The sequence below is a fragment of the Hoplias malabaricus genome, chromosome 4 (assembly GCF_029633855.1).
Source record: "Hoplias malabaricus isolate fHopMal1 chromosome 4, fHopMal1.hap1, whole genome shotgun sequence".
NCBI classification, from domain to species: Eukaryota; Metazoa; Chordata; class Actinopteri; order Characiformes; family Erythrinidae; genus Hoplias; species Hoplias malabaricus.
In genome coordinates this window covers 64285453-64299868 of record NC_089803.1, presented here as the reverse complement: position 1 = coordinate 64299868, position 14416 = coordinate 64285453, and the positions used below count along the sequence as shown (strand labels likewise).

General features: G+C 43.3%; 1 protein-coding gene across 7 annotated transcripts in view; it reads left to right on the top strand.

The window, feature by feature from the left end:
• Positions 1–1068: 1068 nt before the first annotated feature.
• Positions 1069–14416, top strand: part of LOC136694620 (sialic acid-binding Ig-like lectin 10) — a 75232-nt gene continuing 61884 nt past the window's right edge. The window contains exons 1-6 of one of the 7 annotated variants that reach the window (XM_066668325.1): positions 1069–1252; positions 3428–3495; positions 4095–4145; positions 4285–4451; positions 4980–5303; positions 5544–5798. In XM_066668325.1, coding sequence (XP_066524422.1) covers positions 1220–1252; positions 3428–3495; positions 4095–4145; positions 4285–4451; positions 4980–5303; positions 5544–5798 — 898 coding nt within the window. In that variant the 5' untranslated portion in view covers positions 1069–1219. Of the gene's footprint in view, positions 1253–1663; positions 1949–2286; positions 2691–3170; positions 3496–4094; positions 4452–4979; positions 5304–5543; positions 5799–14416 lie in introns of those variants that run through there. The other 6 variants (XM_066668321.1, XM_066668323.1, XM_066668322.1 and 3 more) reach the window with 6 other exon arrangements.

Below are 14416 nucleotides of genomic sequence, written 5' to 3'. Positions count from 1 at the left end.
TTTACTTGGAACTTATTTTATTGTGTGTTTTATAAAACCATTCTTTGGTGTTGTTTCTGTGTGTGTCTTCTTTAAAATAATGTATAAAATGTAAAAGTGCATTGAAGAGTGTGAGCCACAAATACAATTAATTCCAATGTTGAAGTCTGATTTATTTTAACTTTGCTATTGGAAGCAGACATTTGGAGAAACTGTGACATCAAAAGTAAAAACTAAACTTTTAGAATGGATCTGAATGAATGAAAATGACCAAATGTAGGACAAATGTACATTTTCACATCAGAAAGTGGTGCTGAATTCACTAAAACCCCCAAATCACTCACTCATTACTTTTAGTGTTTTCACTATATTTACATTCAAAAGTATGATTTGAAATCACATGATCACTGTAGCTTTTGGTTTAAATACAACTCCATACACACTTTCCAGTTAATATTTGTAGTGGACAAAGTGTTAAAAGGACACCTGCTGATCTATAAATTGGTTGGTTTCAGCCACTGGGAAGAGAGAGACATTGTACTGTATATTCCCCTAAAATTATGTTTCTATTTGTCTTTAATGTGGTTTGTTGTAACGGCAGAAGTCAGTTACTGGAAAATCATTGTCACTCAACACAGTCTGCCACAAGAAATACAACCTCTAATACACAAAGAGAAAGCCATGCATCAATTACATGTGAACACACTGCAGAGTTAAGCTCATCTAAGAGGGTAAAACACAGTGGAAGACAATGGCCACCACAGACTGTTGAGCAGCTGATGTCTTGTATCAAGCGAAAATGGGGAAATACTTCACCTGAAAAAGTGCAGCAACATTTGATACACACCTCCTGTGCAGTATGCAGTAAATTAGAGTTGGACCTGTTTAGTTCTCATTTAAAAACAGCATTGAATAATACATTTGTGGAAACGCAGCCAACGAAGAATGAATAATTGACAGATTGCACTTGATGTGAGTGTCCACAAGGGGGCAGCATCCCCCCACTCCAACACAGGGGCGTTTAAGATGTTTGTGTAAATCACTTTTCTGGAACATTCTCATAAAACAGTGCTACTCCCCGGTCTCCAGGTGATGATTATTTCTTCTTGTTTCTAATGAAGGTGTGGTATGTATCAGTCTTTGTGTTAGCAGATGTTTTCAGGTTGATTTATACAAAGCGGTGCGTTAGGGCTCTTCAGAACAAACACAGGAACATTTGGGTCGGGTGACCAGATCTGAGATGGTGAAAAAGAGGACACGCCTCCGGGGTGGGGTGAGTGATGAACTCTCGCCCCTCGCTGCCGTTGTTTGCTTAGCTGTACCTATGTGTGCTTTTTGGTCCTTTACACCTTTATTTGCTACACATGGGAAAACATGGGAATTTCTTTTCTAAATCATTCGAGAATTAAAATAATATACATTTACGTTTCGGCATAGCTGCTCGAGATGAGGGTAGGTACATGAGTTTTGTCTGACGTATACAAGGACGACTGACGTGCAGACAGATCAATTAAATATTTTCAGAGAAGGTTATCGACCAATAACGGTAGCTCTACAGTCAGACCGTCTAATGAGAAGATTTTAGGCTACTTCACCCCGCCCCCTTCTCAAGCGAACCAATCGGAGTAGGGGAGGGCGAGACTAGCTTGTGAACGAAACGCTTCTCGAACATTCCAGGAAAACAAAATGCCGGATGTTTGTGAAGTTCCGGCCGGATATTTTTAAGTCTAAAATGGAGGATATGTCCGGGTAAAAGAGGACGTCTGGTCACCCTACATTTGGGTCCGGGTCAAAGTTTCTGTAAAATGACTTAATTGAGCTCCAAAATATTAGGACTAATATGAGCTGAAGAAGCTGGTGCTTGTCGCAGGTTTGAGGAACCAATAGAAACACCCCGGAGAGCTTTCAATTAAAGAGATGTAATCTGTGTAGTATTTTGAACTTGGACACACTTCCTTAAAGGAACACGGTATTATTACTTTACAATTACATCTTCATAATCATTGTGATGCTTCATTGTAATGAATAGAACCTGTGGTGTCTACCCTGGGCTCACCACTGTAGAAAATGCTCTATGTATCTTCTGGAAGAGGGTAGGAATATTTTGGCTTATGGGCGTGGAGTGGTGTTAAAATGTTGACTTTTCAGTGTAAGATGGTCTTAATATTTCGGCTCATTGCTGAACGATTGTGTTGAGTTTGTGGACATTGTTTTTGGTGGTGAATATAAGACAGTCGTAATGACTCGTGTGTGCAGTGTGGCTTAGCTCCTGGGAGTAGGATGGTCTTAATGTTTTGGATCATGAGTATGAGCTGTTTGTAGATTATTGGGTTCTTGGTGAATGTGAGAGGAAGCTTGTGTGTGTGTGTATGTGTGTGTGTGTGTGTGGTTACAGCAGTTGTACAGTATGTGAACAGTGTTAAAGAGCCTCTTCTCTGTTTAGGAGATTTCTCCTCCTCTCTGTGAGGTAAGAACCACACACACTCCTCGTCCTCCCTCTGCAGCTGATGGTCATTTCTGTTTGGGCGGTTTCTCTCAGCTCTGCTCCTGTGTTCTCTCTGCACTGGACGCTGTAGTGTTTCTCTGCTCTGAAAACTCAGACTGAATCAGCTGCTGATCACTGACGCTGCTTTAAATGCTGGAATATATCATTTTATTTTTGAAATGATTGATGTTTGTAATTCTCTGAGTGGGTTTCCATTTTCTCTGAGGTAAGAAGCACACTGTTCTTTTTCTCTTTACATTTCTGATGTTTGATTTTTCACATTCCACTAAAGGAACATCATCTGTGAAACTGTAAAATAACGAGGAGTGCAGTGAATAGTTACATTTCCTCAAAGACGTGAGCTTCAGTAAAACACTGAGGGGGTTTAACTTTCTTGAGTGTTTTATAGCGGTTTATCAGTGAGGAGAGGGGTCTGTGTTATTCTCCTTCACATTAGATCCTGATTTTTTATTTGTGTTTCATTTTATTCTTTGTTCTTTTCTGTTCCTTTGCACTGAGTCTGTTCTTTCTTTCTCCTTTCCCTTGCTCTCTCTCTCTCTCTCTCTCTCTCTCTTTCTCTCTCTCTCTCTCTCTCTCTCTCTCTCTCTCTCTCTCTCTCTTTCGTAGAATGGTTCACAGCAGGATTAATGAGTTCCACAGATAACTTTAGTCCAGAGATGAGGACTATCCAATAGAAATGTCCCTCAGCTCTTTTCCTGTTGGACACATTTGATTTGAGGTTTCATTTATTTGGCTAAATGTAATAACAGTTAATAAGTGTCCTCTCTCTGTCTCTGGGTCGGTAGGACAGCCCTCCCTCTCCCCATCACTGAGAATAAAGTCAGTTCAGAGTCTGTAACTGATGTAAAAGATCTGAGCAGTTAGTGTTCTCCTCCGAGAGTGAAATCCACTGCAGAGACGATGTTTCTTTACTGAACTAATTTACACATCTCTCTTCTTCAGGTGACTTTTCCTCTTCAGAAAGATGAAGTTAGACCAGAAACTTGTTTTCGTTTGTTGTTTGTTTGGAGGTATGTCCATTATGTATTTGTGAATTTACACTCTGCTGTCGTAACTCAGTTATTGTTCTTTATCTCAGTCTCAGGACCCCACTCACTGCACCTGGCTCATGTTTCCATTTCAGGAGCTTTACAGCTGTATTTGGAGTTAACTTCATGTTCTACACTTCTTCCTGAACAGAAATAGTTCTGCGAGGTTATAATAATGTATAACTAGCTTGTTATAAATGTGTTATTGACTGTCCTATGGATATTAATAACGCATGGACAGAGGAATTTGTAGTTTCCTGGGAGTTCAGGGGTGGTGTTTAGAGAAGTGCAGTCTTTTCTGCAGTTATCTCTAAAACTGTTCTTCTGTTCTCATTACAGGATCAGATCTGGATTTAGAGTCTTTTTCCTAATCTGATAAACTATGTCTTTCCCAATTATTACAACATTTCATACAAAATGTGTCATTTTATTTCATTAGAACATCTATAGTGTGTGTTCAGGGAGCTCTGTTTTATTTATAGAAATGATGTTCTGAGTGTGAGTTTAGCCTTGTGTCATGTGTAGTGTAGTAGTGTGTGTGTGCAGTAAAGTTTAATGTGACACTTTCTTTGTGTTTTCAGTGGCTTTGTCCTTGGAGGGTTTCAGTGTCACTCTTCCACAGAGTGTAGAAGGTGTGAGTGGACACTGTGTTCTCATACCCTGCTCTTTTACAGTCAGCAGCAGATATGAACAAGAACTTAAGTACAGTCCTAATGTTGTATGGTATAAAGGTGGCTACGAGACAGAAAATGTAGTCTTTGATTCCAGCAGAAAAGTCAATAAACTTCAAGGGGAGTTAATAGGAGATACCAGTATGAAGAACTGCACCACCATCTTCAACAACGTCAGTGAGAGAGACACTGGGACGTATTACTTCAGAATTGAAGGCAGAATGAAATTCACTTATTTTCAGTTTCCCCTTCCAATAAAAATCACAGGTTAGTGACAGTGTGACTGTATTCTTTTTCAAACTATAAACACTAGACTAGTGACAGTTAATATAATTTATATCTGTGGCACTTGTGAAATGTCACACTCTGAAGCCCTTTACGCTGCTACTGTTCTTGGAAATGCTTGGAAATGTTGTTCACACGCGACTCTTGAACCTGTTGAGGGTAAAATGCTGGGTATTGGACTGGGTTTTGTGATAATTTTCTGGGTGTTGAACCAGGGCTCCTGTGATCATTTCCTGACTACTGCACTGAGTCTATTGTGGTAATGTCCTGGGTATGGTACTGGGTCTAGTGGGGGACAGCTCTGGGTATTTTGCTGGGTCTTGTGAGGGCAATTTCCTTGTTCAGCTTTATCAAGATTTCAAATCTTTCTTTCTTCCCCAGAAGTATTTTCTGTTTAATTACTTGGGTAGAAGTGTGTGAAGGGGCTTTAATCCATTCCTGGTTAATTATCAATAAAATTCACTGATAAAATATAATTGTTTATTTATTGTTAATCTTTTTGTGTCTTAGCTTCACTCCCCAAACCCACACTGACTCTGTATGGAGAGCAGATGGAGGAGCAGAATCAGAGGAAGCAAGTGTTCGAGAGAAAGTCTGTGAGTTTATTCTGTTCAGCTTTTTTGTCTCCTACCTTTCATCCCCCAACTTTAACATGGAGCCCCCTGCAGAATAACAGCTCCCAGGAACAGAACCAAAACTCCAGCTTCGTCTCCTCTCACCTGAACTTCACAGTTACTCGTCTTCATCATGGACTCAGTATCAACTGCACTGCCACCTACCAGCTGAAAAACCAAGAAATAAAAACAGAGAACTCTCTTATATTACGTGTTTTGTGTAAGTGTGGTCTATGAATGAATATAATTACTGTACAATGTGATTATGAGCTGAAAGTTGTGTGGTGTCCTAAATGTGATCAGTTTAGTGGGATTTTGTTGGTAGAGCTCTGGACTCAACCTGAGACTGGTGTGTACTGAATCAGGGACTGACAGACTTCAGATGAGACTCAATTGTTAACTGTAAGTTAATTACTTATTCCCACCTCTGATTCATATTATTACTCTATTTTTCTTTCAGATGCTCCTGGGAACATATCAATATCAGTGTCTCCCTCTGGTCCAGTGATGTTGGGTAGTTCTGTTTCTCTGAGCTGCAGCAGTGATGGAAACCCAGCAGTGAACTACACCTGGTTCAGAGAGAATGGGGAGCAGATAGAGACTGGACCCACATTCAGCATCACTGAGACTAATGATACACACAGTGGTTTATACTACTGTAGAGCTCAGAACCAACATGGATCTCAGAACTCATCTGTGCAGCTGGACGTTCAGTGTGAGTAGTGTTCAGTGGTGAAATACTGTAATCTGTAAATATATTCATCTGTGTGTATTATACTCAGAACATTTATTGTCATTAACAGCCCAGGTCTTGTTCTTATTTCTACAGTGTCTTTGTCCATTAATGTGTTAATTATGAAGTCAGAGAGTTTGCTGTGTGTAGTGACTTAATTCTGACTTGAGGAGTAGGACACAAAACTTGACTAGATTTCCCACATGGACTCAGGACTAGATTAAGGCTTTGTTTATGGTTGTTGATAATGCAGACAGCTGAGTGGACTGGGCCCTATATGAAGCTCTAATGGATTTGCACAGGACATTTTACATCTTACCTTCTGTATAATTACAATTTATTGTCTCTATAAACAGGTCAGATATGCCAGTCTGATTAAACTGACTTCAGAACCAGATCATAATTAATGTCAGGATTTATGGGGCACGGTAACGAGGAGTCAGATGTAAATGCAAGATGCAAATAGAACAGAAAGACCAGGAAATACTACTAAAACAAAATGATGTAAACAAAGCCTAGAACAAATCACACAAATGAATCACTGTCTGAGAAACTAAGAAACTAAAACTAAACATAGACATTGGCAAAAGTAAAAGAAATAGCAAGCATCTACAGAGAAACACTTAAAAATACACACAGAGAGACAGAGAGAGAGACAGAGAGAGAGAGAGAGAGACTTTTTTTGACTTTTTAGGGTCTTTTATTAACAACAACTGGATTCAGTATACGTCCAAGTTCAATTTTGAAACATAAAAACTACTTGTAAACAACACTCACACTATAAAACCTGGGTATATATATAAAAAAAGTGCATTTAACTGAAAACTGGATTAAAAATTAGTTCTCCATCACATACAGAACAAACCCCTCCCCCACAGCACCACACCTCCTCAAACACCTCCAGAGTTTTCATGCACTTATAAAAATTAAAATCAGTAAAAATCCTTGATCTCACCAGTCTGATAAAAACCCTTCTGACCTCACTGTCAGTGTCCTGTTCCACCTTGTTTTTCCGACTGGTGTAAATGGCCAGTTTCGCCTTGACCAAGGATAAAATTCAACAATTGGCACTTGGCCCTCTCCTTCTTTTTGTATTTAAAACCCAGGATAAAAGTGTGCTCAGTAAAAATCACATTAAAAGCCATAAAAACTGTCTGTAAAAAATCAAAAAGGGGACGTAGCCTAAAACATCTTATAAAAGCGTGAAAGACAGTTTCCCTCTGCGTGCAAAAAGGGCAAACTGGTGCAACCTCAGGGTTTAAAACAGAGATAAAAGAGTTGACAGGTAAAATCCCATGTAAAACCCTCCACTGGAGGTCAGCAGCTCTTTTTGTTAACGGTGGCTTATACAACGCTCTCCACTCAGGCTTTACATCATCATTCAGAGACAGAACCTCCCTCCACGGCGTGTCCACCCTCCCATTCAGTCTCTTTTTGTTTAGAGCTTTCACGCATGCTCTGTACAGCAGCTTCCCGGATGCACTGTCCAACTTCATGCAGGACTCCCACTTACACTCCAGCAGGGGCCCCTCGCAGTCCTCCAGGTCAGGGGCCAGGATGAGAGCAGGAAAGGGGTCGTCCTCTGCAGGTCTAGTCACCCCTGCACCGTAGTCTATCAACATCCTAAGTTCCTCAGGGGTCAGCGCTGTCCTCCACTTGCACAGAGATTAAGATACCACGCGCAGAGACCTCAGGCCTAACCGTGCAGTCAGTCTCTCTGTACCGGAAAGATCAGGTCCCGCAGTGTCCACCAGTTGACGCAGTGTGGTGACCCCCGAAGAAACCAGGACTCTGGTCAGTGCAGGAGTCGACAGGCCTGAAATGTCCATCTGGGCGCCGTGAAGCAGAGGTTCCTCCAGCAGCCAGTGCAGCGTTGTACTCTCTGGTCCTTTGACTTTAAAAAAACTCCATATTTTAAAAAGCCCACGATAAAATGCAGGTAAACCAGCAGTGTCCAGTAACTTTGGGTTCATTAAAAACAGGGTCCTGTCCATCCCCAGGCCTCCCACTGTGTACAGGATCCTGTAGGCTACCTCCCTCCAAACCAGTTCTTTGGGGCCAGTAAGCAGTCTTTGTATAAACTGGAGGCGAAAGGCAGCCACCCTACTGGCTAAATGAATGAGCCCCTGCCCTCCCTCATCCTTGGGAAGATGAAGAACTCCCTGAGGAACCCAGTGAAGTCGATCCCAAAAAAAATCCACCAGCAGAGCTTGAAGATTGGCCAGCAAGCCTGGTGGGGGATCGACACACGCCAGTTTATGCCATAGGGAGGACGCAGCCAGGTTGTTGATGATGAGAACCCTACCTCGGTATGACATTTGAGGGACCAGCCACATCCAGAGCAGTTTACAATCGGCGCACAGCAGAGACACGGGGCGCCAGTTCTTCAGTTCGGACAGGTCCCCCTTTTTCGGCAGCAGCGTCAGCACCGCCCTCCTGCAACTCAAAGGAAGCTTTCCATCGCGTATGCTGCACCTGAGGACCTCCAGCACATCCTGGCCGATGACCGACCAGGAAGTCTTGTAGAACTCTACTGGTAGGCCATCAATGCCAGGAGCGCGACCATTCTCCATACCGTGGAGGGCCTCATGCAGCTCCTCCAAAGAGAGTTCAGCATCCAGCTGCGCTGCTGCCGACTGCGTCAATCTGGTCATATTCCTGAGGAACCTCTCCTCCACCTCCTGCGTCGCTGTGCGCTCGCTCTCATACAGCTTTGAGAAAAAGCTGACTGTTCGCTTGCGAATGTCAGCAGGATCATTAAGGAGATCCCCTGATTCTGATCGCACAGCGTGCATGTACCGCTTCTGTCCATTTCTACGCTCAAGATTAAAGAAGAACTTAGAAGGAGCATCCAGTTCATTCACGCACTGAAAGCGTGAGCGGACCAGCGCCCCCTGTGCTGTTATACCCAATAAATCAGCCAGAGCAGCCTTCTTTTTGTTTAGAGCTCTAATATGCTCTAAATCTCCTGGGGTCTCCGCAAGACCCTGGAGCCCCACTATTCCAATCTCCAGAGCTTTAAGTGACCTAGTAATGTCCCTCGTGACATTGAGAGTGTACTGTTGACAGAATAATTAAACATTAGCTTTGGCTACGTCCCACCATTGCTGAACAGAGGTAAAATCATTTCTCTTTGCTCTAAAAACACCCCAGAAAAAGGTAAAAGACTCTTTAAAATTGGCATCTTCTAAAAGTGTAGTATTAAAATGCCAGTACGCACTCCGCGGCTTCACTTTAGTTTTTGAGACAGTTCCCTGGACCATAGAGTGGTCAGAGATTCCTACCGGGGCAATAAAACACTGTGTAAAAAGAGATCGTTGATGTCTAAAACAATAAAAGCGGTCCAGTCTGGCCAGCCAGAGCATGTTATCTTTACTGTGGGCCCATGTGTACTGTCTTTGTTCATCATGGAAACTTCTCCAGACATCACACAACTCATGAGCCTCCAGCATCTCGCAAAGACGCTTCCGTGAAGCCGCGTGAGGTTCGCCATGATTCCGGTCTGTTCTGTGTGCTGTACAGTTAAAATCTCCACCCAAGACTAAAAACTCTGTGGAGTCACAACTTGTTAAAAGAGAGCTCAGTGCGTCTAAAAACAGTAACCTCTCAGCTCCTAGTGTTGGAGCATAGACGCAGATAAAAACAAAAGTGTCTTCTTCAAAGACAGCCCTCACTTTTAAAAGTCGCCCCTTTAAAACTTCCTCCACTGTATAAGAGACCGGAATAAAAGACTGTGAGAAAAGGAGTGCCACCCCACCGCTAAGGGATGAGTTGTGGCTGAGAATAGCGAGCCCACTCCACTCCTTCGCCCACTCAGCAGCATATTCCACATCACTGTGGGTTTCCTGAACAAAGACAACATCAATACGTTTGTGTTTAACCAGCTCATAAAACTTTGCCCTTTTCTCACAGTCCCTTGCCCCATTAATATTTAAGGTGGCGATTTGAAAACCTTCCATTAAAAAAAGGTAAAAAAGAGGGGACAAAAACAATCAGAGATAAAAGTCCGTTCAGGAGTCGTCTTCACACTGCACTTTGTTCAGTTTGGTCAGTAACTTTTTTAGTCTAAACGTCTCCTGCTCCGTAAAAACCCCCTCCCTCCGCAAGTGTTTGACGTCCCGTATGAACTGTACACTGTCTGGGAAATGTTCCTCCACCCTCACACCCTTCTGTCCTTTAGTAACTCGTAAAAACTTTCTAATTTCTTCAACAGTGTACAGTTGAGGCCTGTTCTCCTCCTGGGAGCACACAGACCATCCCGAGTCAGAGAGAGAGCCCTCACTGTCAGAGTCTCTGTCCTCCACTGCCGTCACATCTTGTTTAGCCTGTTTTTTTTCCCTTTCCCTGGCCCCTCTTCTTCCTCTTATGAGGAATTTTAAAAACGGACTCAACCTCCATAAGGTTTACTCCTCCAGCCTCCTGTTCTGCTTCTCAGGCTGGAGCCAGTTCAGAACAGCTGTGCTGCACCCCTCCGTCCCTCTCCTCCACGTAAACACCACCAGAGCCCCCCCCACAAGGCCCCACCGAAGAGGGCCCCACCTCGGCCGACACGGCCTCGGCAGCCACCCCAGCAGCAGGCCTCACCGAAGAGGGCTCCACCGCGACCGACGCGGCCCCGGCAGCCACCCCAGCAGCAGGCCCCGCCGAAGAGGTCTCCACCGCGGCCACCGCGGCCCCGGGAGACACCCCATCAGCAGGCCCCACCGAAGAGGGCTCCACCACGGCCGACGCGGCCCCAGCTTCTACCCCAACAGCAGGCCCTGCCAAAGAGGGCTCCACCACGGCCGACGCGACCCTGGCAGCCACCCCCACAGAGGGCTCCGGCCAAAGATGGCTCCCCCACAGCCCCGGCAGCCACCCCAACAGAGGGCCCCACGGAAGAGGTCTCCACCACGGCCAACGGGGCCCCGGCAGCAACCCCAATAGCAGGCCCCGCTGATGAGTGCTCCACCACAACAGCGGACCCCACCGAAGAGGGCTCTACCACGGCCAACGCGGCCCCGGCAGCCCCCCCAACAGAGGTCCCCGCCGAAGAGCGCTTCACTGCAGCCAACGCGGCCCCAGCAGCCACCCCAACAGAGGGCCCCCCCGAAAAAGGCTCCACCGCGGCCAGCACGTCCCCGGCAGCCACCCCAACAGCAGACCCCCCCGGTGGTGACATTGTGCTGTTCGGGGTCCGTGCAGCCGGCCAAGCAGCAGTCGCAGGGGGGACGACCACCGCAGGCACAGCCACTACAGGCCCCAACCGCTCAGTACCCCCTGTCCCCTCAGTACCTGTATTAACTCGTTCAGGGCAGGCACGAATAAGATGTCCGACCTGTCCACACCCAAAACACTTCATACTACTTTCAGTCGAAGCAAAAACTGTATAAACATAACCATCAACTTTAAACTTCAGAACTAAGTCCAAACTTTCAGCTCCTCCATTCAACACCATGAAAACAGCTCTTCTGAAAGACACCAAGTGTTTAAGTAAGGGCGACTTACAGGTTATGGGGATCTTCTTGATCGGGGAGACGAGCTTCCCAAAGCGGGAAAGCTCCTGAGCGATGTGTTCATCTTTAATGAAGGGAGGGGCGTTAGACAAAATAATCCTTTTGGACGGGGTACTCAGGGGCAGCACAGGCGTGAACTGGTCATTAATAACTAAACCTTTTTCCACCAAATCAGCCGCGAACTGCTCGTTAACCAAAAACAAAACAAACGCGTTGTTCATTCGCGAGATGGAAACCATGTTCTCGTGGCCGACGACATCTACCGCCGCCATACCACACTCATCCATACTCGCCCGGCACTCCACCTTCACCGCGTGCCGGCGGGTCAGACTCTCACACAGCCGGGTGTGGGAGGACGCCATGCTTCCGCCAAACGCCGACAGCAGACTCCCCCACAGGCCCTACCTCCACAAACACACCACCAAAACACACCTCACACACGCACACTCACACAAACTTCAGAAAAAATCTGAAAATAACGCACACGCACAAAAAAATTGGCAAAAACGCCAACCGCTCTCAATCACAACGCTCCGCTCAGAGAGAGAGAGAGAGTACATAATACAAAAGACTAGAACCAATACTAAAAAGCAAAGCAACCAAGGGAATTTAGACTATAATATAAAACAAATACCACAGAGAACACAGAAAGGCAAAGGTACAATAGACAGGAATGAAACAGAAGGCAAGACAAATTTACAAAATAGGGAACAATGAGACAAAACTGGCAAAGACAAAGACTAATACAAAGGAAAACCTGAGAAATGCTAAGACAGATAAATGAAGTGATCAGAACAAGAGACTCAGGGAAAACCAGCACAAAAACACGACAAGAGAAACATCACGAATGACCGACAAACACAGACGCTAAGGACAGGGTTTTAAACTCCTTTTTTTTCACACAACGTTCACACGTCATTTTTTTTTTATTTCACACAACGTTCCTTAAAATATATTTTTTTCTGTTGCAAGTAGTCATTTAGTAGTCGACTGCAGATTATGTCTCTGAAAAGAACATTGCAATCAATCATTAAGAAATTATTCTACCTCAAAAACCTCATATTTGTATTAAATGTGAAGATAGAATGTTAGCACACAACCACGTGACCTCAGTGAGCCTCTAGTTTCCCAGATGTCTGTCACCTTTTTATTTTTAATTCTCAACTGTTAATGAAGCAAATCAAGAAGGTTTCAGAGCTTTAGATCATTAGGAAACTGGGGGAAAACTGAGATTTGGCTCTTTGTGGCTAAATGTTGTGTAGTCCAGTCACATGCAGTGTTTTTAATAATAGATTTTGTCAGTCATGAAGCTTCCGACATTGGGCACGACCTGAAAACACTTAAAGGAAGTAAGAGTTAGGAAGCAGCAGATTTTTTTTATATACTGACCCTATAGTTTATTTTGTGCTGATTTTTCTCTGCTTTTAAAAAAAATCAGGCTTTAATTTACATGGTTCTCAAAGATGTGAGGTTTCATTAACACTTTCAGTAAACACCACAGATATTTATCATCAGAATAAGAGAGATTGTGTTTACAGTCTTACAACAGTCACTCCTTTATTGGGAAATATTACTTTAGTGGATTTTAATAGTTCAGAACAAACTGGAATCAATTATCATCATTTAACCATTTCACAGTTCTAATGTTGAATGAATGTGATCAGTGTTTACCTTTTACCTGAAAACTAACCCTCTCTCTCTCTCTCTCTCTCTCTCTCTCTCTCTCTCACTCTCTCTCTCTCTCTCTCTCAGCTTCTCCCCAGTTCTTGACCTCGTCCCACTGTAACAGCAGTGATAATAACGCAGTGATGATGATTTGCTTGTGTGAGGTTCGAGGGCGTCCTGTTCCTAAACTGGAGTGGCGTCTAAATGAACAACCTGTCTCTCAGTCAGGCAGTCTGTCCATTAAGGAGGAGTCTGTAGGTGTGTCTGGATTGAGGAGCATCCTCTCCATGCATCGATCACATCTGTCAATGTCCTCACCCCATCTGCAGTGTGTCAGCACCAATCAGCTCGGCTCCTCCACTCTGCTCTTTAACTTCGTGGGACGCTGCAGTAATTCAGGTCAGAAAACACTGCTTTACTTAAAGCAGCATTCAGTCATTTTCTGCAGTGATTAATCTTTGTCCTGAAACAGCTCTTTTACTGACACCCAGTGGCCTGGATGTGTCAGAGATTCTGCATTAAACCTACTGCTGGTCTTAAAATTTCCCCCTCATATAGACACTTTTAAATCTAGGTTAAAAACTTTCCTCTTTTCATGTGTCTATGATTGAGCTCTAAAAGTTGTACTCTACACTCAGTACACATTGTACTCTATTTATTATTACTCTTTTATGATTCACCATATGCTTATTGCACTTTACTTTTAAAAATGTCTATACTTTTAATTTTTTTTCTTAATTTTTGTTTGATTCCAATTCTTGATTCTTATGTCATCTAAAACTTCTCCTAGGATTTATCGACTGTTTGGAGGTTTTAAACATTAGTTGCATGAATATTCCAAGTATTGATTAAGATCTTAGAGGTTGGTTTTACTTCAAAGTACGATATTATTCAGTCACTGCTGCTACTCTTTGGGTGAAAGCTGTAATTCTAGTGCTCTTCCTCATTCACACATTTGTTGTAACTCTCTGTGTAAAAGCTTTACTGAGGTGCCAGACCTCTGACTGTTCTTATGCTTTTATTTTTATTTTATTTTATGTCTGAAGCCTTTTTAACTATGTTTCTTTACGTAGGTAATAGTCATATGTTTCTGTTTTCAATGGTCAAGCACTTTGAATGATTGCAGTGTATGAAAGATGCTATATATAAATGTAAACAAATCATTTGAATAGAGGATAATTTACAGGTTTGTTCATTTAGTGCAATAGTGGAGTACATAATATCACAATACCCCCATCTCTCTATTTCACACAGAGCTGTTTTAACAGGGCACTATACATGATATTTACGCTTGTGTTTTAAAAGATAATTTTCTTTCTTTTTTTCTTGACACTTAACTGATTCACACTTTCAAAATTTTCTCACTTCAAAAACTATAAAAAGAAGTGAAGTGACTGCTAAAACAAGAAACTGTTAAAATAGTTTTCGTTTGTTTTAATT